This window comes from Trichomycterus rosablanca, chromosome 4 (genome assembly GCF_030014385.1).
Source record: "Trichomycterus rosablanca isolate fTriRos1 chromosome 4, fTriRos1.hap1, whole genome shotgun sequence".
Lineage (NCBI taxonomy): Eukaryota > Metazoa > Chordata > Actinopteri > Siluriformes > Trichomycteridae > Trichomycterus > Trichomycterus rosablanca.
Window position 1 is genome coordinate 26,855,835 of NC_085991.1, and position 27,729 is coordinate 26,883,563.

The 27,729-nt window shown below is 39.7% G+C and overlaps 1 protein-coding gene across 1 annotated transcript; it reads left to right on the top strand.

Moving 5' to 3' along the window:
* The first annotated feature begins 6,108 nt into the window (after positions 1-6,108).
* Positions 6,109-26,644, top strand: ndufs2 (NADH:ubiquinone oxidoreductase core subunit S2). The gene is made up of 14 exons (XM_062993141.1): positions 6,109-6,235; positions 13,041-13,144; positions 15,642-15,832; positions 16,185-16,305; positions 17,636-17,748; positions 20,777-20,851; positions 21,198-21,275; positions 21,449-21,534; positions 22,390-22,509; positions 22,678-22,807; positions 23,786-23,881; positions 24,674-24,757; positions 25,035-25,092; positions 26,479-26,644. The coding sequence occupies exons 1-14, from the start codon at positions 6,132-6,134 to the stop codon at positions 26,514-26,516; spliced, it is 1,398 nt and encodes a 465-aa protein (XP_062849211.1). The 5' UTR covers positions 6,109-6,131; the 3' UTR covers positions 26,517-26,644.
* The last annotated feature ends 1,085 nt before the right edge of the window (positions 26,645-27,729 follow it).

Genomic DNA, 27,729 nt, shown 5'->3' on the forward strand with positions numbered 1-27,729 from the left:
AATATTTATTTAGGTAACGTCTGTGTTACACCAGCAGAGAAAAGATTCATGGTGTTGAGGGAAATGCACATCTTTAAAAGCACCATACATTTTGTTAAACTCACTTGAGTTTTGCTTCAAATGAATTCTGGCAAAATTCATTGGCTATAGGTTATTGGAATATATCTATGACTTGAACGTACAACCTAAATCAGAAAAAAAGTTGGGACAGTATAGAAAATGCAATTAAATTACATTTACATTGACTCTCATTCCATTGCAGTCTGGTCAGCTTAATTTCAACTGTTAATATACATATACATGCATTTCAGGCCTACTACACATTCCAAAAATGTTGGGACAGGACAATTTAGGGCTAGTAATGAGGTTTAAAAAAAACTACGTAATGACGTGATTTCAAACAGGTGATGTCAACAGGTGATTGTAATCATGATTTGGCACGAATCATGTTCGGAGGAAAGGAAGAACATTTATTTTGTTCTATAAATTCTTATGTTGTGAGGACCTTGTTTTTCTTGTAGGTGTGAGGTCGTCTCCATTGCTATGATGTTTTACAAGCTTAGAAGAACAATCTTCATTTTTTTATTTTTTTTATTCTGCTTATGTTTTTATTAACTACGGAGCCCCTGAGGTGACATGGTGATTTTTTTTTTTTAAGTAAAAAAAAACAATTTAAGTAAAAAAAGTGGTGAGCACCAGATGCTAAGTGGTGAGCACCAGATACTAAGTGGTGAGCACCAGATACTAAGTGGTGCGCACCAGATACTAAGTGGTGCGCACCAGATACTAAGTGGTGCGCACCAGATACTAAGTGGTGAGCACCAGATACTAAGTGGTGCGCAAAAGTTCATTAACATATGATCAGACATATATATATATATATATATATATATATGTCTGATCATATGTTAATGAACTTTTGCAGCGGTTGTGTATAGTTTTGATGCACAAAACCAAATCCGTACAAGGAAACTATGTAGTATAAGCAACAGTTGTTTGGCTAGTTAGCTCGCTGGATAATAAACTAGAAAAAAAATACCACTGTTAACAAACTGTGGGACAGATCTGGTAGCTAAATATCCTTAACTTAAACTGTAAAATACGCCGTAACGTAAACAAAGGTTTAATTTAGCGACTTACTGTAACTTATCTCGCTGAGTAGCTACTTACATTCCCATTTACAGTAGAGTTTTATAACTAATGTTAGCTATCAGAGCAACATAGCAACACAAGCCATCTAATTTAGTTAGCTAACGATATCAAGAAAAGGCCTTCATTTATATGACTGAAACAAATTGGTAAATTATTAAAGTATGTATAGCTGACAAACTTACCTTGTCATCTTTAAGTCGCTTTATTTGTTCCTTTGACACCTGTCGCGACTCTAAAAAGTCATAAATATCTTCTTCCATTATGGGAAAAATTGAGGATACCGATTACAGCCAGGAGCACAGCAAAATAGCGGTCAGTGTCACCTGATGCTATCAGATGCGCAGGTGATAGTATGTCGTAGTATCTGGTGCGCACCACTTAGTATCTGGTGCTCACCACTTAGTATCTGGTGCTCACCACTTAGTATCTGGTGCGCACCACTTAGTATCTGGTGCGCACCACTTAGTATCTGGTGCTCACCACTTAGTATCTGGTGCGCACCACTTAGTATCTGGTGCGCACCACTTAGTATCTGGTGCGCACCACTTAGTATCTGGTGCTCACCACTTAGTATCTGGTGCTCACCACTTAGCATCTGGTGCTCACCACTTTTTTTACTTAAATTGTTTTTTTTTACTTAAAAAAAAAAAATCACCATGTCACCTCAGGGGCTCCGTACTTTTACAACACCAAATCAGAAAAAGTTGGGAGAGTATGGAAAATGCAGTGTTCCTTACATTTGACTTTTATTTGACTGCAGGCCTGAAATGCAGGAATGGATGTTTATTAATAAATGAAATGAAGTTGAGCAGACAAAACATGAAATATCTCAGGTTCATCCTGTCTGCAATCAAATAAAAATCAAAGTAAATGTAAGAAACTCTGTGTTTTTTTTATTATTTGCATTTTCCGTGCTGTCCCAACTTTTTCTGATTTGGGGTTGTACTTTCAATACTTAAAGACATTTGATATCAGAAAATTACTTTTAACATCAGACTTTTACTTAAGTAAAATTCTAAGAAGTGACTAACTTCTATCAAAGTCCATTTCTGGTAAGTTATTTATACTTTTACTCAAGTATGGCTTTCAGGTACTTCATCTACCTCTGCCTGTTAGTGATGGATTTGGCTGAAATACCTAAATTGTCCACATATTTTGTAATGTAATTTCTGCGCATGTGACAGTATCATGCTTGAAGTTTAAGGACTTCTTTGAAAGGTTACTATACTATATTACTACAATTAACAAGAAGAACGTTATTTGTTAATTCTCTTGAACACTCTTTAAAGTTGTAAGTAGGGATGATAAATTATTCACTGTTACACTGTTTTGAAACATTCCAAAATTTGCAGTGAAACCACTGTTGAATGTGTGTGACTTGCAAGCTCTCAGGCGGCATAGTGTGAGAAACCGTCATGCTACTGTGATAAATATAGCCACCACTACATCAAGAAATGCAACCTGAAATTGCATTACACAAGAGATAGTCGTACATCAATTCTATACAGAAACGCAGCTGAGAAACTACAACAGCTTGGCTTTGTAGACACTGTGTGTGTGTGTGTGTGTGTGTGTGCTTGACTGGACATTTATCGGACCATCAAGAACTTTATTGAGAGAGGTTCAATTGCTGTAAAGAAGGCTAAAAGAGGATTCAGCCACAGGATCTGGTCACCACCAGTGCAGAGCTTGCTCAGATACAGCAGCGGACAGGTGTGAGGGACTGCAGAGATTGGCCTGCAGAGGACTGGAGTAAAATTATCTTCTCTGATGAAGCCAGACTGTTTGGGACATCTGGAAAAATTATTGTCCGGCGAAGAAAAGTCCTGTGTCATGCCAACAATAAAGTATCCTGAGACTGTTCATGTGTGGGATTGCTTCTCATCCAAGGGAGTGGGCTCACTCACAATTTTGCCTAGAAACACTGACATGGTATCAATACATCCTCCAAGAGCAACTTCTCTCAACGATCCAAGGACAATTTGGTGATGAACGATGCTTTTTCCAGTACGACGGAGCACCATGTGACAAAGCAAATGTGATAACTAAGTAGCTTGATAAACAAAACAGTATGGCAGTATGCTTTATAATGGGGCGGTATGTTATGTATACTTAGGGTGATCATATTTTGGTTTTTAAAGAGGAGGACACTTATGGTAGGATGGCAGCATGGGGCAAACAGACACCTGCACTGGGTGGAAGGTTTAGTTCGGAGTGAAGGCAGCGGTAGGGGTTTTAATATTTGACAAATGCATCAAAAATTCAACTATGTTATTGAACTTTAATAAATAAACAGCTACTCTTTAACAAGACAATTAACACGTCTTTATGGTCAGATATTCTTATTCCCTTCTATCAGTCAGTATTTGACCCTAAACAATAAAAACAACAAATAAATAGTTCATCAGTAGAGCTATTTTTACAGAATATGGCACTATCACAGCATTGACAATAACCTCTTACACTGTAAGCCCGGATAAGTTCAATCTACTTAAAAAATTTGAGGAAACCGGTTGCCTTAAAAAAGTTAAGTAATGTATAATGAAAACTTGAGTTAGCATAACTTAAAACATTAAGTTATTACACCTAAAAGGCAAGTTGATTAAACTTTCTTTTTTTTGTTATACCAACTGCTTTTCCCGATAATTCTACTTAATATCTTGAGCTCAATGGAAAAAACTATTGATTTCTTCTTAGTTTTCATGTTAATTACATTTTAAATATGAATTACAAATGTTTATAGAGAAACAGACACAATTATAAAATTATTTTTCTTTATTTCACTTCAGAAGTATTTACTTAAAATACAACATGTCAAGAAAACATCTTTAAAACTGTACAAACTGTATATAAAGTTCTGATGAAACACAAACAGCTCCTCACAGTAACCATGAACCTGTAAAACAACAAAAAGAAACAACAGAAGTATTAAAATCAACATTAACAGCATTAATTTAAGGATTAAAATAAAGCAAGCCAGCACACTCTTTGCTTCGTATGAAGGCTAGCATGCTAACATGCTAGCATGTAGCCTAAATACGGCAAATAAAGCAGCGCTGTTTGATTATTTATTTAGTGTCAACATTAAGATCATTTATTTTAAACAAAATTGTTAAGTAAAGTACAACACTTACCAAAATTAGACGGAAGATGAAAAAGCCCCATCAGACTGGTGTACATGCTACTCAAAAATAGCATAATGAGGAAGAAAATGTTTGTCCACTTAGATTAACAAAGGTTCCACTTCACAAAAGACATTTCAGGAAGACAAGTTTACTTGTGCAAAAAGCCTTAAATGAAAAGTAAAAAGTAATTTGCAACAACAGGTTTCAAAAGTTAAAACAAATGGCTACCTGATTCACCAACAGCAAGCTGAAAAAAGGTGGACTTACATGTAAATGGGGGCGTTTTTCTGTTTAATTACCTTAACTTAACTTTTTTAAGTTAATCTGATAGAAAAGTAATTTTTTTTGTTTAGTAAACTTAAATCTTTTAGCACATTTAAATGTGTACTCAAATTAGTACAATGTACTCTGCATTTTATAGTAGAGCAAAAAAACTTACTTACTAAAAATGTTTGATTAAATATAAAGTCCGGGCTAACAGTGTAGTATGCGCATTTGAAAACACTGTTTCAGAATCAGGGAAAGATTTTTAAAATGCAGAAGTGCGGTCCACTGATCTGTAGCTGTTGTGATGCTTCGTGGTGTGAAATGCAAAAACTTCCTCTGCAGCAGTAAAAGCATCTTCTGTTTTACTCGATCTCACAAAATAGTTCATTTACCTGACGAACTCTCTCTCTTTTAGCTGCAGTTTTTTTTTTGCTGAACTAGCACCTTTATTGTACACTTTGCAGGTCATGAATTCTGCTTCCCAAGGAGAGAAAGGTGAAATCAGTGCAAAAACTCACAAAGAAAAGTGTGTACAGACTATGGACATTTTTAATTATTTAGTAATTCCCGCCATACACATTTTTTAGGTCCAAAAAGAGAACATGTCCGGTAAAAAAAGAGGTCGAATGGTCACCCGATATATGCTGGAGCAGTGAGAAAAATAGGGATACGTTGGCAGTATTCAGTATGGGAATATACACTAATCAGTCATAACATTAAAACCACCTCCTTGTTTCTACACTCACTGTCCATTTTATCAGCTCCACTCACCATATAGAAGCACTTTGCAGTTCTACAATTACTGACTGTAGTCCATCTGTTTCTCTGCGTACTTTTTTAGACACCCTGTTCTTCAATGGTCAGGACCCCCACAGGACCACCACAGAGCAGGTATTATTTAGGTGGTGGATCATTCTCAGCACTGCAGTGACACTGACATGGTGGTGGTGTGTTAGTGTGTGTTGTGCTGGTATGAGTGGATCAGACACAGTTTTTAAATACCGTGTCCACTCACTGTTCACTTTATTAGACACTCCTACCTAGTTGGTCCACCTTGTAGATGTAAAGTCAGAGACGATCGCTCATCTATTGCTGCTGTTTGAGTTGGTCATCTTCTAGACCTTTATCAGTGCTCACAACAAAACACACTAACACACCACCACCATGTCAGTGTCACTGCAGTGCTGAGAATGATCCACCACCCAAACAATACCTGCTCTGCAGTGGTCCTGTGGGGGTCCTGATCATTGAAGAACAGCATGAAAGAGGGCTAATAAAGTATGTAGAGAAACAGATGGACTACAGTCAGTAATTGTAGCCGATCAAATGGACAGGAGGTTATTTTAATGTTATGGCTGATCGGTGTATGGCATTGGCAGTAGTAGGAGTACGTTGTAGTTACTGGGGCGGTATTATTTCCTCCGGCTCTCCCTCAGTTTCTGTAGCATTAAAAATTGAGGCTATACTGACCTCTAGTGCTTAATAGTAGTAAGTAATATTCATGTCTATCGTTAGGGGGCAGTAGTTGCAGTAGACGAAGCTTCTGTGTCTGTGGAGCAGAGCGGTTCAGTCGGTCGGCCTGCAAAAATGGCGGCGACTATGCTGAGGTCGCTTGCTCAACTCGGACGTCCTTCAGCAGCAATTTTAAACAAAAATGTTCTGACTCCTGGATGCGCTTTGCTTCAAAGCAGGTAAATCGAGTCTGGCAGACAATAAAATGCTTTAAAACTACAGTATTACTGTATATAATGTGTAAATTGTTGCTTCGAGATAATGCGAGCATTTCTGTGCTGCAGTTCAGTAACATTAGCTTCGAACTTTAACCGACACCTGTATTTAATGTGTCGATTCATTTAACGCATAATTAACTGTGTATGGTAGCGTTAGGTTGTGATTATTGGTGTGAAACGTGGCTTATAATGTAAAATCTTTATCACATTTAGTATTGTGATTGTTGCACAGCTAGCCAGCAGTTAGGGGTTCGATAAGGGCAGGCTTTGACTGTTGGTAGTTTGTGTACATGCTGCGTAGTGTAAATACTGCATGTGTGTTTCAGGTTTTCTGAATATATACACAGAATGGTATTTTGTAATGTCTTTTTGTTATCTGACTGGGATGAATTGGTCCGTCGATTACGAACCAGGCCACCTTGTCCAACGTTAGTGCCTGACCTCACACATGCTGGTTCAACTGAATGGGAACAAATTACCACAGGCATGCTCCAAACTCCTGTTGAAAGCCTTCTTAGAGAATTAAAGGCTGATATTGACATGTCATCAGCTGATAATCAAGTAAAGATGGAATGCCTTTATTTGTCATATGTACATATACACATGTACAGTAGAAGGAGGTGGTTTTTTTGAGCGTTGTAAGGTGCCCCTGGAATCGAAAGGGTTAAGGCTTTGCTCAAGAGACCAACAGTGGATGTATGGCAAAGCCAGTATTTGAACAAACAACCTTTTACAGTAGACCCTTGAGTTACCAACGGTTTACCATATGAACATTTCGGGTTACGAACGATCTTTTTCAACTTAACGTACGAACAAATTTCAGATTACGAACAGAAATTCACGAAACACGTGACGTCACGAACAAGTTCACTCCAACCGTCTCTCTCTCTCTCTCTCTCTCTCTCTCTCTCTCTCTCTCTCTCTCTCTCTCTCTCTCTCTCTCTCTCTCTCTCTCTCTCTCTCTCTATATATATATATATATATATATATATATATATATATATATATATATATATATATATAGGGGTTGGACAATGAAACTGAAACACCTGGTTTTAGACCACAATAATTTATTAGTATGGTGTAGGGCCTCCTTTTGCTGCCAATACAGCGTCAATTCGTCTTGGAAATGACATATACAAGTCCTGCACAGTGGTCAGAGGGATTTTAAGCCATTCTTCTTGCAGGATAGTGGCCAGGTCACTACGTGATGCTGGTGGAGGAAAACGTTTCCTGACTCGCTTCTCCAAAACACCCCAAAGTGGCTCAATAATATTTAGATCTGGTGACTGTGCAGGCCATGGGAGATGTTCAACTTCACTTTCATGTTCATCAAACCAATCTTTCACCAGTCTTGCTGTGTGTATTGGTGCATTGTCATCCTGATAGACGGCACCGCCATTGGATGCACATGGTCCTCCAGAATGGTTCGGTAGTCCTTGGCAGTGACGCGCCCATCTAGCACAAGTATTGGGCCAAGGGAATGCCATGATATGGCAGCCCAAACCATCACTGATCCACCCCCATGCTTCACTCTGGGCATGCAACAGTCTGGGTGGTACGCTTCTTTGGGGCTTCTCCACACCGTAACTCTCCCGGATGTGGGGAAAACAGTAAAGGTGGACTCATCAGAGAACAATACATGTTTCACATTGTCCACAGCCCAAGATTTGCGCTCCTTGCACCATTGAAACCGACGTTTGGCATTGGCACGAGTGACCAAAGGTTTGGCTATAGCAGCCCGGCCGTGTAAATTGACCCTGTGGAGCTCCCGACGGACAGTTCTGGTGGAAACAGGAGAGTTGAGGTGCACATTTAATTCTGCCGTGATTTGGGCAGCCGTGGTTTTATGTTTTTTGGATACAATCCGGGTTAGCACCCGAACATCCCTTTCAGACAGCTTCCTCTTGCGTCCACAGTTAATCCTGTTGGATGTGGTTTGTCCTTCTTGGTGGTATGCTGACATTACCCTGGATACCGTGGCTCTTGATACATCACAAAGACTTGCTGTCTTGGTCACAGATGCGCCAGCGAGACGTGCACCAACAATTTGTCCTCTTTTGAACTCTGGTATGTCACCCATAATGTTGTGTGCATTGCAATATTTTGAGCAAAACTGTGCTCTTACCCTGCTAATTGAACCTTCACACTCTGCTCTTACTGGTGCAATGTGCAATTAATGAAGATTGGCCACCAGACTGGTCCAATTTAGCCATGAAACCTCCCACACTAAAATGACAGGTGTTTCAGTTATTTTGTCCAACCCCTGTATATATATATATATACATATATATATATATATATATACAGTGTATCACAAAAGTGAGTACACCCCTCACATTTCTGCAAATATTTCATTATATCTTTTCATGGGACAACACTATAGACATGAAACTTGAATATAACTTAGAGTAGTCAGTGTACAACTTGTATAGCAGTGTAGATTTACTGTCTTCTGAAAATAACTCAACACACAGCCATTAATGTCTAAATAACTGGCAACATAAGTGAGTACACCCCACAGTGAACATGTCCAAATTGTGCCCAAATGTGTCGTTGTCCCTCCCTGGTGTCATGTGTCAAGGTCCCAGGTGTAAATGGGGAGCAGGGCTGTTAAATTTGGTGTTTTGGGTAAAATTCTCTCATACTGGCCACTGGATATTCAACATGGCACCTCATGGCAAAGAACTCTCTGAGGATGTGAGAAATAGAATTGTTGCTCTCCACAAAGATGGCCTGGGCTATATGAAGATTGCTAACACCCTGAAACTGAGCTACAGCATGGTGGCCAAGGTCATACAGCGGTTTTCCAGGACAGGTTCCACTCGGAACAGGCTTCGCCAGGGTCGACCAAAGAAGTTGAGTCCACGTGTTCGGCGTCATATCCAGAGGTTGGCTTTAAAAAATAGACACATGAGTGCTGCCAGCATTGCTGCAGAGGTTGAAGACGTGGGAGGTCAGCCTGTCAGTGCTCAGACCATACACCGCACACTGCATCAACTCGGTCTGCATGGTCGTCATCCCAGAAGGAAGCTGACGCACAAGAAAGCCCACAAACGGTTTGCTGAAGACAAGCAGTCCAAGAACATGGATTACTGGAATGCCCTGTGGTCTGACGAGACCAAGATAAACTTGTTTGGCTCAGATGGTGTCCAGCATGTGTGGCGCCCTGGTGAGAAGTACCAAGACAACTGTATCTTGCCTACAGTCAAGCATGGTGGTGGTAGCATCATGGTCTTGGGCTGCATGAGTGTTGCTGGCACTGGGGAGCTGCAGTTCATTGAGGGAAACATGAATTCCAACATGTACTGTGACATTCTGAAACAGAGCATGATCCCCTCCCTTCGAAAACTGGGCCTCATGGCAGTTTTCCAACAGGATAACGACCCCAAACACAACCTCCAAGATGACAACTGCCTTGCTGAGGAAGCTGAAGGTAAAGGTGATGGACTAAACCCAATTGAGCACCTGTGGCGCATCCTCAAGTGGAAGGTGGAGGAGTTCAAGGTGTTTAACATCCACCAGCTCTGTGATGTCATCATGGAGGAGTGGAAGAGGATTCCAGTAGCAACCTGTGCAGCTCTGGTGAATTCCATGCCCAGGAGGGTTAAGGCAGTGCTGGATAATAATGGTGGTCACACAAAATATTGACACTTTGGGCACAATTTGGACATGTTCACTGTGGGGTGTACTCACTTATGTTGCCAGCCATTTAGACATTAATGGCTGTGTGTTGAGTTATTTTCAGAAGACAGTAAATCTACACTGCTATACAAGTTGTACACTGACTACTCTAAGTTATATCCAAGTTTCATTTCTATAGTGTTGTCCCATGAAAAGATATAATAAAATATTTGCAGAAATGTGAGGGGTGTACTCACTTTTGTGATACACTGTATATATACAGTGTATCACAAAAGTGAGTACACCCCTCACATTTCTGCAGATATTTAAGTATATCTTTTCATGGGACAACACTGACAAAATGACACTTTGACACAATGAAAAGTAGTCTGTGTGCAGCTTATATAACAGTGTAAATTTATTCTTCCCTCAAAATAACTCAATATACAGCCATTAATGTCTAAACCACCGGCAACAAAAGTGAGTACACCCCTTAGTGAAAGTTCCTAAAGTGTCAATATTTTGTGTGGCCACCATTATTTCCCAGAACTGCCTTAACTCTCCTGGGCATGGAGTTTACCAGAGCTTCACAGGTTGCCACTGGAATGCTTTTCCACTCCTCCATGACGACATCACGGAGCTGGCGGATATTCGAGACTTTGCGCTCCTCCACCTTCCGCTTAAGGATGCCCCAAAGATGTTCTATTGGGTTTAGGTCTGGAGACATGCTTGGCCAGTCCATCACCTTTACCCTCAGCCTCTTCAATAAAGCAGTGGTCATCTTAGAGGTGTGTTTGGGGTCATTATCATGCTGGAACACTGCCCTGCGACCCAGTTTCCGGAGGGAGGGGATCATGCTCTGCTTCAGTATTTCACAGTACATATTGGAGTTCATGTGTCCCTCAATGAAATGTAACTCCCCAACACCTGCTGCACTCATGCAGCCCCAGACCATGGCATTCCCACCACCATGCTTGACTGTAGGCATGACACACTTATCTTTGTACTCCTCACCTGATTGCCGCCACATATGCTTGAGACCATCTGAACCAAACAAATTAATCTTGGTCTCATCAGACCATAGGACATGGTTCCAGTAATCCATGTCCTTTGTTGCCATGTCTTCAGCAAACTGTTTGCGGGCTTTCTTGTGTAGAGACTTCAGAAGAGGCTTCCTTCTGGGGTGACAGCCATGCAGACCAATTTGATGTAGTGTGCGGCGTATGGTCTGAGCACTGACAGGCTGACCCCCCACCTTTTCAATCTCTGCAGCAATGCTGACAGCACTCCTGCGCCTATCTTTCAAAGACAGCAGTTGGATGTGACGCTGAGCACGTGCACTCAGCTTCTTTGGACGACCAACGCGAGGTCTGTTCTGAGTGGACCCTGCTCTTTTAAAACGCTGGATGATCTTGGCCACTGTGCTGCAGCTCAGTTTCAGGGTGTTGGCAATCTTCATGTAGCGCAACAATTCGTCTCTTAAGATCCTCAGAGAGTTCTTTGCCATGAGGTGCCATGTTGGAACTTTTAGTCACCAGTATGAGAGAGTGTGAGAGCTGTACTACTAAATTGAACACACCTGCTCCCTATGCACACCTGAGACCTAGTAACACTAACAAATCACATGACATTTTGGAGGGAAAATGACAAGCAGTGCTCAATTTGGACATTTAGGGGTGTAGTCTCTTAGGGGTGTACTCACTTTTGTTGCCGGTGGTTTAGACATTAATGGCTGTATATTGAGTTATTTTGAGGGAAGAATAAATTTACACTGTTATATAAGCTGCACACAGACTACTTTTCATTGTGTCAAAGTGTCATTTTGTCAGTGTTGTCCCATGAAAAGATATACTTAAATATCTGCAGAAATGTGAGGGGTGTACTCACTTTTGTGATACACTGTATATATGTACATACAGTGAGCGGACAGCGGACGGTGTTTTGTTTATATTTTGTAAAATTCAATATTAAAATGTCCCCAAAGAAGGTGCTGAGGAAGCACAGTGGTGAGAAAATGAAAAAAAAAAAATCACTATTTGTTGTGTTGTATAATTACTCCTGCCTGTAGCTGTCACTGTGTATCAGACAGAGGGGACAGTGAGTGAGAGAGAAGAAGGAATTTGGCTCAGTAAAGTATTCTTTCTTTCGTGCAATTACACCTACAAAATACAACACTATTGAAATAAAGAAGGAAATAATAGAGAAATATGAGAGTTATTGTTGTTTCTGGTAGATACATTTTGTAAAAAAAGAAGGAAATGTATTATGGTGTATAGTACAGCACACGAACTGTACTGAAATGTGATGTGTTTTTTATGTACAGTACAGTACTACTGTGTATTGTTGTTTATTACAGTGATGTCTATTCTATAATTTAAGATTTAAGGGAAAATTTACTTGTATTCATAACAAAAAAGACCATTTAAGACAGAAAGATTAGGTAAGGGGGTGGTTTAGGAGGTCTGGCACAGATTAATTCTATTTACATTATTTCTTATGGGGAATAAAAGAACAGCCCTTTGGAACCAATTAAACTCGTAAGTCAAGGGTCTACTGTAGTTGGTAACATACAGCTCTACCCACTAGGCTACCACTGTCTGGTGTGTACATGCTTGGCAAACACAGAGTACCAGTGCATAACATCTAATGGTCAGCAGACATAGGCATGAATTAAGAGTGCAACCCCCCCAGCGCACCCTCTCCGATTGAGCACCGCAAGTTTGTGTTGAACCTGGTGCTAAATGACTCGTAAACGACCTGATTCTGGGTCAGGGTGTCGTGAGTGGCAGAGCAGCTCCATCGCTGCGATCCATTGAAAGTCATCCCTCGATCCAACCTTTTGTCGGGGAGCCGAGGACGCACGGGCGGTCCCTCCCAAGGCCCCCTGTCCCGGAGCGGTGTCCCAGGGACGCAAGAGTCCACCTGAAGTTTCCCAGCGGCCGTGCTGCCCTCTCCTCTCGGCAGTGACAAAGTCCAGTCAGGGTTTCCCAGCCGCCGAGCCCCCCAACCCCCAGTTTTTGTATCAATTCAAGTATCTTTTCTTATAATGTGCACTGTAATTTTGAAACAAATATATGGATTGTTCAAAAGTCCATGTGATGTCACATCCATATGCTGAAGTTGTCTTTTCTCCTCCTTGTAGGCACAAGCAATGGCAGCCCGATGTTGAGTGGACAGAGCAGTATGCAGGAGCGGTCATGTACCCGACTGCTGTCACCAAGAACTGGAACCCACCACCATGGAATGGTTTGTAACATTTGACCCTGTGACCATTTCTACTTTATTTTTAGCTTGGCACATTGTTGTGAGTAATCAGTGTATAATCTGGCTCTTAATAAATCAAGGCAAGGGTATCCCATAGTATGTAGACATCTTTTCAGCCACATCTATTGCCTATTGTTTAAAGTTGCGAAAAGCTCTTTATTGTTTTACCAAGATAGAGTTTAGTGTGGAGTAATGTCTGCACAGAGCCCTGCACAACCCCAGTGAATAGATTTAAGATCAATTAGAATATTAATCGCCAGCCAGACTTTCTCATCCAGCATCAGTGCCTGACCGGACAAATGCTTTTTTGACTAAAATTTCCTTATACACCCTCCAAAATCTTGTGATAAGTTTTCCCAGATGAATGGAGGGCAATATCGCCACATGTGCCCTCTTTTCACTTCACAGTACCCTATGGTATGGCATGTCTTTAATCTGTGATCCCACAGTTAGTTGTTATTTTCATTGCCAAGTCCAGTGGCGATTTCTCTAAGACTGCAAGGGAAGCTCAGCTTCCCCTAAAATGTCCAAAATTAAATGGTCAAATATGTACAGTTTTGTTAACATTTCATTGACTACAAATGCGTTAGAACACGTTCATCTCGAAGACGAGTTCGTTCAGAATCAGCTGCTTATCACAAATCGACTCGATTTTGTTAACTTAACTCATACATTCCCGGAGCGTCAATGCATTTGCCCGCAGAAGCTGAGCGTCTCTTTGCTTCTATGGGGCTGCATGGGCGGGGCTTTGAAACTCGCCGGTCATTGGATAAATGCCATGATTTTGTCCCGCCCCTGGACGCTGAGCGTCTCTGGGGGTGAATGAGCTGTGGGCGGGTCTGGACGCTGAGCTTCTGCAAGATGATTGGAGGATCAGTCGAAAGGCTGAATCCCGTTTTGATTGACAGCTGTCGCTGGGAGCTCCAGTACCATCGCGGATTTTGCGAGTGAAGTCGGAAGACAAACTGCAACCTATTTCATGCCATTTTCTTGAAAACTAACAAAGGGGAGAATTTATACATTTATATATAAATAAATTGACAAATTTTATGATGTAAGCCGACTAGGGCTGAAACGATTCCTCGAGTAACTCGAGTAAATCAATTACTAAAAATCATCGATTCAAATTTTTTGCATCGAGGAATCGTTTAATCCGCACAACCATATACAGCTCACGGTGTTTTACACGGACGACTTTCACTTTTGCGCAGCGTGTTTAACGCTGTGTGCAGGTGAGGTGAAGTATCTGAGGGCTGCGTCCCAAATATCTTAAACATAAACAGAACTTAACAGGACTTAATCCGGGTTCTTTTTGCGGACAGTTTAATGAACACTACGTATTTGGACACGTTCGCCGCTCCTGCGAACTGAACGTATCAGTTTAGGACGCAGCCGAGATTTGATAGCGCGGACTGCAAAATATAGAGAGAAAATAGCGAACAGGAGGAGACTGGACAGAGAAAACCACAGAAAGTTTGAGATCATTTTAAGCTGATAAAACTAAAACTCAGTAGAAAATCCACACCATCAGAGCGTCGTGTTTACTTTACTCATGTTTACTGACTTTACTTCGTTTCAACCACCACAGGCTTTTATGAAGATTTAGGCAAACACACACATACATACACACACACACACACACACCAGATCTACCTCATCTAGAGACACAATCCTGACAGATTTTTATCCCCCTACAAACACCACAAAACCTCCCAACAAAATATTAAAGCTTTATGTTCTGCGTGAGCTGTAGCTGAAACTTTTTTTTGAAAGTTGCACAAATTACAGGCTTATGTTCATGTATTTTTGTTTATTATTATTTATGACTTGATGACCTGATGTTTCAGGTTGCCTGTTTACATTTTAAAAGTAAATTGATTTATTTTTTTATTATTTTTTTTTTGCATTTAAAAAATGTTAAACTGTCCTGTATGCAAGGACTACAAATGTACAGTTTGGTTTAAGAAACATGTCTTATTTAATCTAATATGTATTTGTTTTTGCTCTTTGTTAAAGCAAAAGTATTTCTTATCCGATTACTCGATTAATCGCTGGAATAATCGATAGAATACTCGATTACAAAAATAATCGATAGTTGCAGCCCTAAAGCCGACAATGAGCTTTCCCCTCTTTGAAAGACCAGCAGCCGCCACTGCAAGTGACCCATACTGTACCATGCTAAACTTAGTTACCCTTCTTGACCAGGAACCAAGCACATTAAAGTGGGCTGTATGAATGAAAGAAACAGTGCTGACCATTGATGGGTCAAACAGAATTGCCACTGAATTGAGAGAATGCAAGTGCCATATTTAAAGCCCAGCTTCAATTGATTTGATTTACCATAGGGTACCATTCAAAGAAAAAGGAGCACTAATTTGACAGATCATTTTAACACTTGATTTAGTTCGATTATCATATGTCCATGTTTTCTAACTAACAAAAACATTAGTTTATAATCAGTATTGATATTTTCCCACAGACAAAGACCCCCCTGCAGAAAAGGAGGTTTCTAATCTAACTATAAACTTCGGGCCCCAGCACCCTGCTGCCCATGGTGTGCTGCGTCTGGTGATGGAGCTGAGTGGTGAGTCAGTGAAGAAATGTGACCCTCACATTGGCCTGCTGCACCGCGGCACAGAGAAACTCATTGAGTACAAGACCTACCTGCAGGTACATCTTTCAGATTGAATAACTTTTTTTCCACCCCCAAAATTTGAATCTGTTATATATGACAGTGTATGTCACTATTTTTTTTTCTTTTGTGACCCCGACCAGGATGACGTGGTTAGGGAAAATGTATTATATGATCTGTGACCCAGTCCTAAACTTTCTTTATTAAACCATTCAATCCTTATTTGAGGATCTGAAAAGAAACACAAGCTGTAGGTTTAGTATTATAATTACACAAAATCTTGTACAGTTATGATGACCAGCAATAATTGAGATATTTTATATAGCGTTTGTTTTGTGTGTTATAATGATAGAGAGAATGATTCTGTCTTTTCTGTGTCCATGCCTGCAGTCCCTTCCATACTTTGACAGGCTGGACTATGTGTCCATGATGTGTAATGAGCAGGCCTACTCTTTAGCAGTGGAGAAGCTGCTAAACATCCAAGCTCCACCTCGAGCCCAGTGGATCAGAGGTAGGAGGCAACAGTATATGTGTGTTTACATACAGGGGTTGGACAATGAAACTGAAACACCTGGTTTTAGACCACAATAATTTATTAGTATGGTGTAGGGCCTCCTTTTGCGGCCAATACAGCGTCAATTCGTCTTGGAAATGACATATACAAGTCCTGCACAGTGGTCAGAGGGATTTTAAGCCATTCTTCTTGCAGGATAGTGGCCAGGTCACTACGTGATGCTGGTGGAGGAAAACGTTTTCTGACTCGCTTCTCCAAAACACCCCAAAGTGGCTCAATAATATTTAGATCTGGTGACTGTGCAGGCCATGGGAGATGTTCAACTTCACTTTCATGTTCATCAAACCAATCTTTCACCAGTCTTGCTGTGTGTATTGGTGCATTGTCATCCTGATACACGGCACCGCCTTCAGGATACAATGTTTGAACCATTGGATGCACATGGTCCTCCAGAATGGTTCGGTAGTCCTTGGCAGTATGGGCCAAGGGAATGCCATGATATGGCAGCCCAAACCATCACTGATCCACCCCCATGCTTCACTCTGGGCATGCAACAGTCTGGGTGGTACGCTTCTTTGGGGCTTCTCCACACCGTAACTCTCCCGGATGTGGGGAAAACAGTAAAGGTGGACTCATCAGAGAACAATACATGTTTCACATTGTCCACAGCCCAAGATTTGCGCTCCTTGCACCATTGAAACCGACGTTTGGCATTGGCACGAGTGACCAAAGGTTTGGCTATAGCAGCCCGGCCGTGTATATTGACCCTGTGGAGCTCCCGACGGACAGTTCTGGTGGAAACAGGAGAGTTGAGGTGCACATTTAATTCTGCCGTGATTTGGGCAGCCGTGGTTTTATGTTTTTTGGATACAATCCGGGTTAGCACCCGAACATCCCTTTCAGACAGCTTCCTCTTGCGTCCACAGTTAATCCTGTTGGATGTGGTTTGTCCTTCTTGGTGGTATGCTGACATTACCCTGGATACCGTGGCTCTTGATACATCACAAAGACTTGCTGTCTTGGTCACAGATGCGCCAGCAAGACGTGCACCAACAATTTGTCCTCGTTTGAACTCTGGTATGTCACCCATAATGTTGTGTGCATTGCAATATTTTGAGCAAAACTGTGCTCTTACCCTGCTAATTGAACCTTCACACTCTGCTCTTACTGGTGCAATGTGCAATTAATGAAGATTGGCCACCAGACTGGTCCAATTTAGCCATGAAACCTCCCACACTAAAATGACAGGTGTTTCAGTTTCATTGTCCAACCCCTGTATATGTGCATGTGTGTATATATACATTTATAAACTGTTATGTGTCCTCAGTACTTTATGGTGAGATGACTCGTATTTTAAACCACATCATGGGCATCACCACACACGCTCTGGACATTGGTGCTATGACACCCTTCTTCTGGATGTTTGAGGAGAGAGAAAAGGTAAGAGGATTTGACCAAGATGAACCTCTTACTTTGTGCAACAGAATTTAGATTCAGACCTCCTGACTTTTGCCCACTTGTTTATTTGATTTTTGAATCGGTATTATTGCCACTGATACCCATCCATCAACACATAATTACCCATAATGCATAAAACACATTCTGAATTAATGTCAAAATTACAACCGTGAAAGACAAACACTACGTACGCCCAATACAAAGACATTCTCACCCAGGATAATACAGAAGTAATCAGCAAATTCCTTAATAATATAAGACTGAAAACATATACAGTGTATCACAAAAGTGAGTACACCCCTCACATTTCTGCAGATATTTAAGTATATCTTTTCATGGGTCAACACTGACAAAATGACACTTTGACACAATGAAAAGTAGTCTGTGTGCAGCTTATATAACAGTGTAAATTTATTCTTCCCTCAAAATAACTCAATATACAGCCATTAATGTCTAAACCACCGGCAACAAAAGTGAGTACACCCCTTAGTGAAAGTTCCTGAAGTGTCAATATTTTGTGTGGCCACCATTATTTCCCAGAACTGCCTTAACTCTCCTGGGCACAGAGTTTACCAGAGCTTCACAGGTTGCCACTGGAATGCTTTTCCACTCCTCCATGACGACATCACGGAGCTGGCGGATATTCGAGACTTTGCGCTCCTCCACCTTCCGCTTGAGGATGCCCCAAAGATGTTCTATTGGGTTTAGGTCTGGAGACATGCTTGGCCAGTCCATCACCTTTACCCTCAGCCTCTTCAATAAAGCAGTGGTCGTCTTAGAGGTGTGTTTGGGGTCATTATCATGCTGGAACACTGCCCTGCGACCCAGTTTCCGGAGGGAGGGGATCATGCTCTGCTTCAGTATTTCACACTACATATTGGAGTTCATGTGTCCCTCAATGAAATGTAACTCCCCAACACCTGCTGCACCCATGCAGCCCCAGACCATGGCATTCCCACCACCGTGCTTGACTGTAGGCATGACACACTTATCTTTGTACTCCTCACCTGATTGCCGCCACACATGCTTGAGACCGTCTGAACCAAACAAATTAATCTTGGTCTCATCAGACCATAGGACATGGTTCCAGTAATCCATGTCCTTTGTTGACATGTCTTCAGCAAACTGTTTGCGGGCTTTCTTGTGTAGAGACTTCAGAAGAGGCTTCCTTCTGGGGTGACAGCCATGCAGACCAATTTGATGTAGTGTGCGGCGTATGGTCTGAGCACTGACAGGCTGACCCCCCACCTTTTCAATCTCTGCAGCAATGCTGACAGCACTCCTGCGCCTATCTTTCAAAGACAGCAGTTGGATGTGACGCTGAGCACGTGCACTCGGCTTCTTTGGACGACCAACGCGAGGTCTGTTCTGAGTGGACCCTGCTCTTTTAAAACGCTGGATGATCTTGGCCACTGTGCTGCAGCTCAGTTTCAGGGTGTTGGCAATCTTCTTGTAGCCTTGGCCATCTTCATGTAGCGCAACAATTCGTCTTTTAAGATCCTCAGAGAGTTCTTTGCCATGAGGTGCCATGTTGGAACTTTTAGTCACCAGTATGAGAGAGTGTGAGAGCTGTACTACTAAATTGAACACACCTGCTCCCTATGCACACCTGAGACCTAGTAACACTAACAAGTCACATGACATTTTGGAGGGAAAATGACAAGCAGTGCTCAATTTGGACATTTAGGGGTGTAGTCTCTTAGGGGTGTACTCACTTTTGTTGCCGGTGGTTTAGACATTAATGGCTGTATATTGAGTTATTTTGAGGGAAGAATAAATTTACACTGTTATATAAGCTGCACACAGACTACTTTTCATTGTGTCAAAGTGTCATTTTGTCAGTGTTGTCCCATGAAAAGATATACTTAAATATCTGCAGAAATGTGAGCGGTGTACTCACTTTTGTGATACACTGTATATAGCTGTAGTCTTAGTGTTAAGTATGTGTGTGCTAAAAAGAGGGGTTTTTTTTCAGGGATGTTTGTGTTTAAGTCTGCAGTAATCTGTCCATCAATTCAGACCAAGAATATTTACATTGCTAACCAAGTACTTTTTGCTTGAATACCCTGTTTGGTCTGATTGCCAACTCCTAGAAGGTTCAACATGCAAGTTTCTGTCATTTCAAAATTATTGAGGCCACTGCAGTTTAACTGATTTTTGCCATTCCATATTTTTTTTTTTAGATTTTTCTAATTTATCTTCCAATCTATTTAAATTTACTGTTGTGACTTTATTCCTGCTTGCACAGCCCTTGATATGATTAAAAAGATCAATCTGCAGCCTCATCTTATCTCCTGCCAGTATTGGATTCCCACACAGAGGCAAATCATATACGCAGAGCCATGTTATGCTCTATGTGACTCTCCCTCCCAAATCACACAGGTTTCCAGACCAGTTCCCTCCCACAAATACAGTCAGCTGTGTTTGTGTGGATGCCTGGTCAGGTCTGTGGCACTGCTAAAATTTAAAATCGTGAGTTTGAACACTGCAGTGGTTTGCTAGCACGTTATACGGCTATGCCAGCCGAGAGCCCACCCTGCCATATTTTGATTACGGAGATCCACAAACTGTTTGTTGGACTTCATGGCTTGGTTTATGTTTTGACAATGCAGTTTAAATTGTTGGCAGTTATAAACCCAGACATGTGCCTTTCCAAACTATGTTCAATCACCTGGAATTGCAACAGGTGGACTCAGTTAAGTTCTAGACACATTTCAAAGATAAATACAGCAAACGGGATACATTTGACCACAAGTGCCACAGCAAGGGTATGAATACTTCTGTGAATAAATAATGTCTGTTTAATTTTGGAAAAACATGGTTTTACTTTATTGTGGTGTAAAATTACTTCTATTTTCTCTTTTGTTTGTTTTTGGTTCAATTGTTTTTATAATTTCATATAAAAACATAGTCACAATGAGAAATGTAATAAATGATGGTGTGGCTACTTGCTGGTTCTCAGTTTAATTCCAGCTCAAAAATCTGTTTATTTTTCCTATGTCTTTTACAGATGTTTGAGTTTTATGAAAGAGTGTCTGGGGCCAGGATGCATGCTGCTTATGTCAGACCCGGAGGTGTCCATCAGGTCAGCATAAGCTAGTTTGTTTAAAACTGGAACTTTGTGAACTAGTTAATACTGACAAGTGCATAATAAACAGTGTGACGGAGAAGCTCATTAACATTTCTTGTCTGATTGACCGAATGATTAACTATCCTGTATTTGTCACACAAGACATAAACATTGAAAAACAATATTAACTAAGTCATCAAAAATGTGTGAGCATTGCTTTGGACTGGATACAATTTAACATCAACAATCCTGCCTATTTGTTATATTTTTTTGCTGTTCAGTTTGCATGTGTGTTTAATGTTGCAAATGTTAATGTTGTTGTTTAATGCCAAATAAATTCAGGTTAATGTTTGTGTTTCAGGACATGCCCCTGGGACTTATGGACGATATTTACGAGTGGTGTAAGAACTTTTCTATCCGCGTCGATGAGGTGGAGGAGGTATGGGTTTTTTGTGGAATTAGCTAGGACGTTTTAGGAAGTTACGATGTGTGTGAATATGAACACTTTTTGTTGAACTTCTATATGATTGAACAAAATGCAGGTACCTATCTTGCCATGAACATGGTGTTAAACAACAAACAAACAAATCTATATCAATGGTACATTTGTAGATGCTGACCAACAATCGCATTTGGAAAAACAGAACTGTTGATATTGGAGTTATTGGAGCAGAAGATGCACTTAACTATGGCTTCAGGTAGGGTGATACTATTCTAATGCAATTGATGCACAAAGCCCATTTCCAGAAATGTTGGGATATGTTGTAAAATCAAATAAAAACAAGAATCTTTTAATTAACCTATTTTTTCTCTATTTATTTATTTATTTGAAAATACAAACAAATGATTTTTAATGTTTGCTAACCAACCAAAATGTATTTTCTAACTATGATAGATTCTGAACATTTTGCCAGCTACCCACCCAAAAGTTGGGACAGGGCAAAATATCAGTGAAAAGATTATATAATATTTAAGTTGCTTCATTTTGAAACATTTCACAATAAGCAGGTAAATTGGTAAGAGGTAAGGGAATCAAACAAACAAACAGGGAATGATTGGGTATAAAAAGAGTCTTTGCAAGCAATGATGCGTTGTGGCCTTAGGAGAAAGGATTTCAGGAGAGAAATGTCAATTATTTAAAGAAGAACATTTTCAATGCAGGATTGTAAATAATATAGTTATCTACTGGTCATAATATTAGTAAAGGATTTGGGAAATTCCAGTTCATGTAGAATAAGGCCACTGATTCAAATCAATTCAAAAATCAAATTCACCTTTGAGCTCTGAGATGACACTGCATGAGGAACTGTCATGCTACACATAATAGCCACATGAGCTTGGGAGTATTTCAGAAAACCGTTGACAACTAACACGATTCAGGACTGCATTGTTACTTTTATTTCATTTACAAAATATCCCAACTTTTCTGAAAAAATGATATCAGCTCACTTAGGTGCATGTTCATGTGTTTACAGATTTTTTTGCAGTTATATTTTTTTCCATTTAAATGGTTTTAAAGTTGTAAATGTCTGGTATGTTTCTTTCACTTTCAGTGGGGTGATGTTGAGGGGTTCTGGTATTAAGTGGGACTTGAGGAAATCTCAGCCTTATGACAAGTATGATGAGGTGGACTTTGATGTACCTGTCGGAAGTAATGGTGATTGCTATGATAGGTGAGTACTTAATGTAAAATAATAAAGAAATAACGCACATTAATGTTTATTAGGCTTAAACAGGGACAAAACTATGTTAGCGATTAGGAGCAATTAAGCTAGGTCATTGTCTGAATCGGTCAAATAGAGAATTAAGAGTAGTTAAATTCTGACTTTTTTTACACATAGGTACTTATGTCGAATAGAGGAGATGAGGCAGTCTTTAAGAATCATGCACCAGTGTCTCAACAAGATGCCTGAAGGAGAGATTAAGGTGGATGATGCCAAAATCGCACCGCCCAAAAGATCTGAGATGAAGGTAATAGTGTGTATGTGTTTGCGTTTGCTTTTGCGTGCAAGGACAAATGAGTGTGGGTAAAATGTGCTTACAGTAAATCAAGCTGCAGTACACAAACAAGACTGCACGTGGTTTTGTAAATTCCTGTTATTTAGTGAAACGCTTGGTGTGTAATAAGTGCAACATTCAATGAGTAGACATGTTTTACATTAATGTAAAAATAATGTAATAAAACGAACTAGCTGGTATAACATTTATTTTTATATACAGTGAATTCAGACTGTGTTGTGGATTTGTTTTTGAAGGAATGTATTTCCATTTTTACCTATCAGTTTACACTTAAGGACCCATAATGACGAATAGGAAGCATGTATTAAAAATCAAAAATTATTACCCTTTGCTGTAGTTTGTGATCAGGTGTCGCCCTGTTTGCGTCTAAAGATCTCTGATAAAATTGTGACACGAAATAGATCAGAACAAGGATATAATATAATATTTTAAGGCTTTGAGTTCTCAAGACTACATTGCAAGGCACATTTTTAAAATTGATCAAAGTTGGTACAGCCAGTTAACAATCTTTGAGTAATCGTCTGTCCAAATTGGTCATTTGGACAAGAATGGCCTTGGTCAGAAGATAAAGATAGAACTCATCACTAGTCATTTGGCAGATCCTGTAGGACAGAGTTGCAGCAGTACATAAATCAGGCCTTTATGGCAGAGTGGCAGAATGAAGACTACTGTTGAGTCAGAAAGCACTACATCTGGCAAAAAACAGGCATTGTACATCACATGACTAACACAATTCCTATATTGGTACATGGTTATAACATCACTATCATAAAGGGTTTCTCTCAGTGCCAGAAACGGGGAGACTGGGAAAAATTAGGGGACTGAATTCAGAAGTCTTGCTGTAAGATGTAGCACTCTTTACATTGTCTTTAGAAAGTGTTGTCCAGTAGACCTACTGAATGGTTTCTTATTTGAAAATTTTCCATATAGATGTCTATGGAATCCCTGATCCATCATTTCAAGCTCTACACAGAGGGTTACCAAGTTCCCCCAGGAGCTACCTACACAGCTGTAGAAGCACCTAAGGTGAGTTCACTAATTGTAAATGCAAAAAAATTAAACATTCACTGGATGTTTCGCATCAAAACGCCATATATTCAGTTTGCTTGTATGTCCAATTTCTTTATATTTTAAATATAATTTAGACAGGTCCAATTCCCCCATTGCATTGTTAACTATTGCCTCATGCACAATATCCACGCTGGCTTAAACTGATGTTCCACCTCTGACCAGTGTGAAACCATGGAGGAACACTCTTTGCTTCAAGTATTTCTTTGCCAGTGAGCACCTAAACAACTCTATAGAAGTCTTGGCTAGTTTTTGTCAGTGGCATTAATGAGACACAAATGTGAGTCTTTTTGGTGGTGGGCTTAAGTAATTGACCCAAGCGACCAGCAGTGGTTCAGTGTTCTAAAAGATTATTATTGACAAAGTATTGTCACTTGAATTGTCTTCACAAAAACACTACTGCTATGACACTCATGCTTAAGTGGCCTTTATCTTAGGCCTAAGCTGAAGCCTAAACCATTGTGGGGAGTAGTACATAGTTGCAATTTGAAATATTTAACATAAAACATGTATTATGATGATGTAAATAGAATTAAATAAAAATATACATTAATAAGTCTTAGTAAACTGAGAAAGTATATTTATTGATACATACAAGAAGTTTATAAAATATAACATTGTTGATGCTCTATGTTTAATATAATGTGGGTTCTAAGCCCTGGTACTAAGGCTTAATTGTTATAACATCCTGAATTCTGTGTACTTTGACTCATTTGTAAAATGGTATTTAAATGATGCCACTTTCCACAGGGTGAGTTTGGTGTGTATTTGGTCTCGGATGGTAGCAGCAGACCCTACCGCTGCAAGATCAAAGCTCCTGGTTTTGCTCACTTGGTAAACAGATTATTTTATTGGAAATTATTCATATATGTATTATTTTTTCCAAGAAAATAGCTCTTTGTCTTATGGACATGTTCTTATGCCATTTTAATTTCCCTAACATGTTTATTAATTTTTAGCTAATTGTACTCAGTACTGAGTACACAGGTATAGACAATAGTTTGGACAGCTATTATTTTTACTCCAAAAACATGTTAAAGATTGAACTTATTTCATAGACTGTTTATTTATCCAATGTCTTTTAATTAATGCTTTAATATGTTTTTTACAGGCTGGATTGGATAAAATGTCAAAAGGACACATGCTTGCTGATGTGGTGGCCATCATTGGTAAGGAGTGTTATTCACAGAAACCCACAACCTGAGGGTTAATAATTTGTGTTTTATGTAATAATATTTGTGTGGCCTGCAAAACTGGCTTATTGACCTCTGTTGTGTCCCAGCTATGCAAACGGTTGCACTTTTTTCATTATTTGCACAAGATTTAAATGAGCTTTAAGTTTTAAAAGCTTAGACACCCCCAGTCAAAGTTCATGCTTTGTTTTGTTTTTTTAAGTAAAACTAAGTTATAGCGTCATAAAAACAGCATAGATACTCAAATCTCAAAGATATGTAAAAATATGCATTAAAATATTACTGCCACAATAATGGTTAAAGGTGGTGATTCACCCAAAGTAAATATAAAAGCCTGCAATCACCGGTTAATTGCAAAAAAAAAACTTAAATTGAACCAATGACATTCAAACTAATGTTAAATAGTAGTCAGTGACATCTGGCATCAGTAAAAGTGACTTAAGTAGGATTTTTCTGACATTTTCTCAGTTGCATCTTATAGTAAATGCCGTGGTTCACAAAGAACTTAAAATGTATCAGTGGGATCTCATTGTTTAAAAGCTTCAGTCAGAAGAAAGGTACAAAAGCATTTTGTAAAAACCTACATGAAGTCTGCCAAAAACACATGGGATAAGGTGTTATGGTCTGATTAGACCAGCATTAAACATTTTGGCCATAATTCCCAAATGTATGTTTGGTGCAAAAACATGGACTATTATCAAACACCATACACATACAGTAGTAAAGCATGGCACGCCATAGAGATGGCTCTAAATATAGAGCTTATAATGGCGTTAAAACCCAAACCAAAGTAAAGCATGGTGGTGGCAGCAGTATGCTGTTTTTTTGTTTTTTTTGCTGAAACTAGGGCTTTAGTCATAGTGCAGGGAATTGTTAACGGTTCCAAATATGACACAAAACATTTAGGCCTCTGCTAAAAAGCTCAATATGAGGAATTTCACTTTTTAGCATTAACACCCAAAGCATACCTCCATACCAACAAAAGAATGGCTTCACCAGAAGAAGATGAAGAACCAGACCTGACTCCAACTGAACAGCTGTGGAGTGACATGAAGAGGGCTGTGCTCAGAAGATGCCCTTACAATTTGACAGAAGAGTAGGCAAAGACTGCCAAGTTAAGATGTCCCATGCTGATAGACTCCAACCCAAAAATACTGAACGCTGTCATAAAGTCAAAGTATTAGTTTAAGGGGGTGTGTATATTATTCTTTTTTACTTATGGCTTCTACTTCAGTCTCAGAATTGTTCAACCCCCTGATTAGAATCTGGCTCATATATGCTTCTTTAGTTAAACCAATCTACAGTCATGCTGTTAAAATGGTTGTTTTTCTTTATCATTACAATGCTTTTTTCTTTCTGCAGGCACTCAGGATATTGTATTTGGAGAGGTGGATCGTTGAAGAAATGCAGCACTTGGCACCTGTTCATTTCACCTGTTTAGTACATCTGTTTGGTTGAAATTCATGCATTCATTGAATTTCTCCATGTATAAAAGCTTATTAAATGTAGTAAATATTTAAAATCTCAACAGACTGGTTTCTCTTATAATTCATTTGTATACCCGTTAATATATGTTTGTTGAAAATGAGTAGAGCATATACTGCTAATGCAACACCATTCTATAAACCACAGGTGATGCTAAAAGTTAATAACAGTAAGGATGTGCGAAAGTGAATTTGTTTGCCAAAGGGGAGTTTAAATGACTAGTTGCATGACCCTCCAGTTATTTGATTGTAAAACATGTATCAGTTGATGCAATTTAAAACTACAACCTTTATTACACCACAACTATCATTTTTCAGTCTACAACTAATCACCAGTAAAGACAAAATGAAAATGTCTGGTATCGATTACAGCTGCATGTCATTTTGAAAATGTCTTAAGTCTTGCACACATGGATTTGGGCAGTTTATCCCATTCTTTATGGTGAATCCTCTTAAACTTTGTCAGATTGGATGGAGAACATCTATGAACTGCTATCATCAGGTTTCAGTGAGCTTTAGATCTAGGGCCACTGTGGTCCTGGGAACGCTCCAGGCTTTATATAGTGATTTATATCTTAGTCCTGTACAACACATTCCCACAGTTTGATCACAGAGATCCAGTGTAAATTGGGGTCTTACAGATTCAGGTGTCTTTTGCAGCCAATGTCCAGTGGATTAAAATTGCGACAGGTTGACTCCAATTTGCTTACAGACATTCTGAAGCACATTTAAACCAACCACAACCTGACTGCACCTAGTTACAGTTCCACAGTGACCATAGTTTTTAAAAGCTTTAGAAATGTATTTACTTTTTATACACATCACCATAATATGAGACACATGGCATTCACATCACCATAATACTTTAACGAGTGTTGAATATTTCCAACAATTTGCAACTGTACATAAATGAGTTCATTTGGTGGTGGATTGGTGCCCTGACCAGGGTGTTCTAAACGTGCCTAGTGTTGTATGTTGTATGGTGGTGACAGATCCACTAGAACCATAACCAGAACAGTTGTTTTAAAGTTGGAGATAATTACATCATATTGCTGGGAAACTATGTGACTGACTTTTATTTGATTGCAGACAGGATGAACCTGAGATATTTCATGTTTTGTCTGCTCAA

Excerpts from the sequence above, each read along its gene's own strand:
- ndufs2 (XM_062993141.1), top strand. The coding sequence starts at position 6,132 with ATGGCGGCGACTATGCTGAGGTCGCTTGCTCAACTCGGACGTCCTTCA. Across the intron at positions 22,510-22,677 it reads AATGGTGATTGCTATGATAG|GTACTTATGTCGAATAGAGG; the intron begins GTGAGTACTTAA and ends TTTTACACATAG. Across the intron at positions 22,808-23,785 it reads CCAAAAGATCTGAGATGAAG|ATGTCTATGGAATCCCTGAT; the intron begins GTAATAGTGTGT and ends TTTTCCATATAG.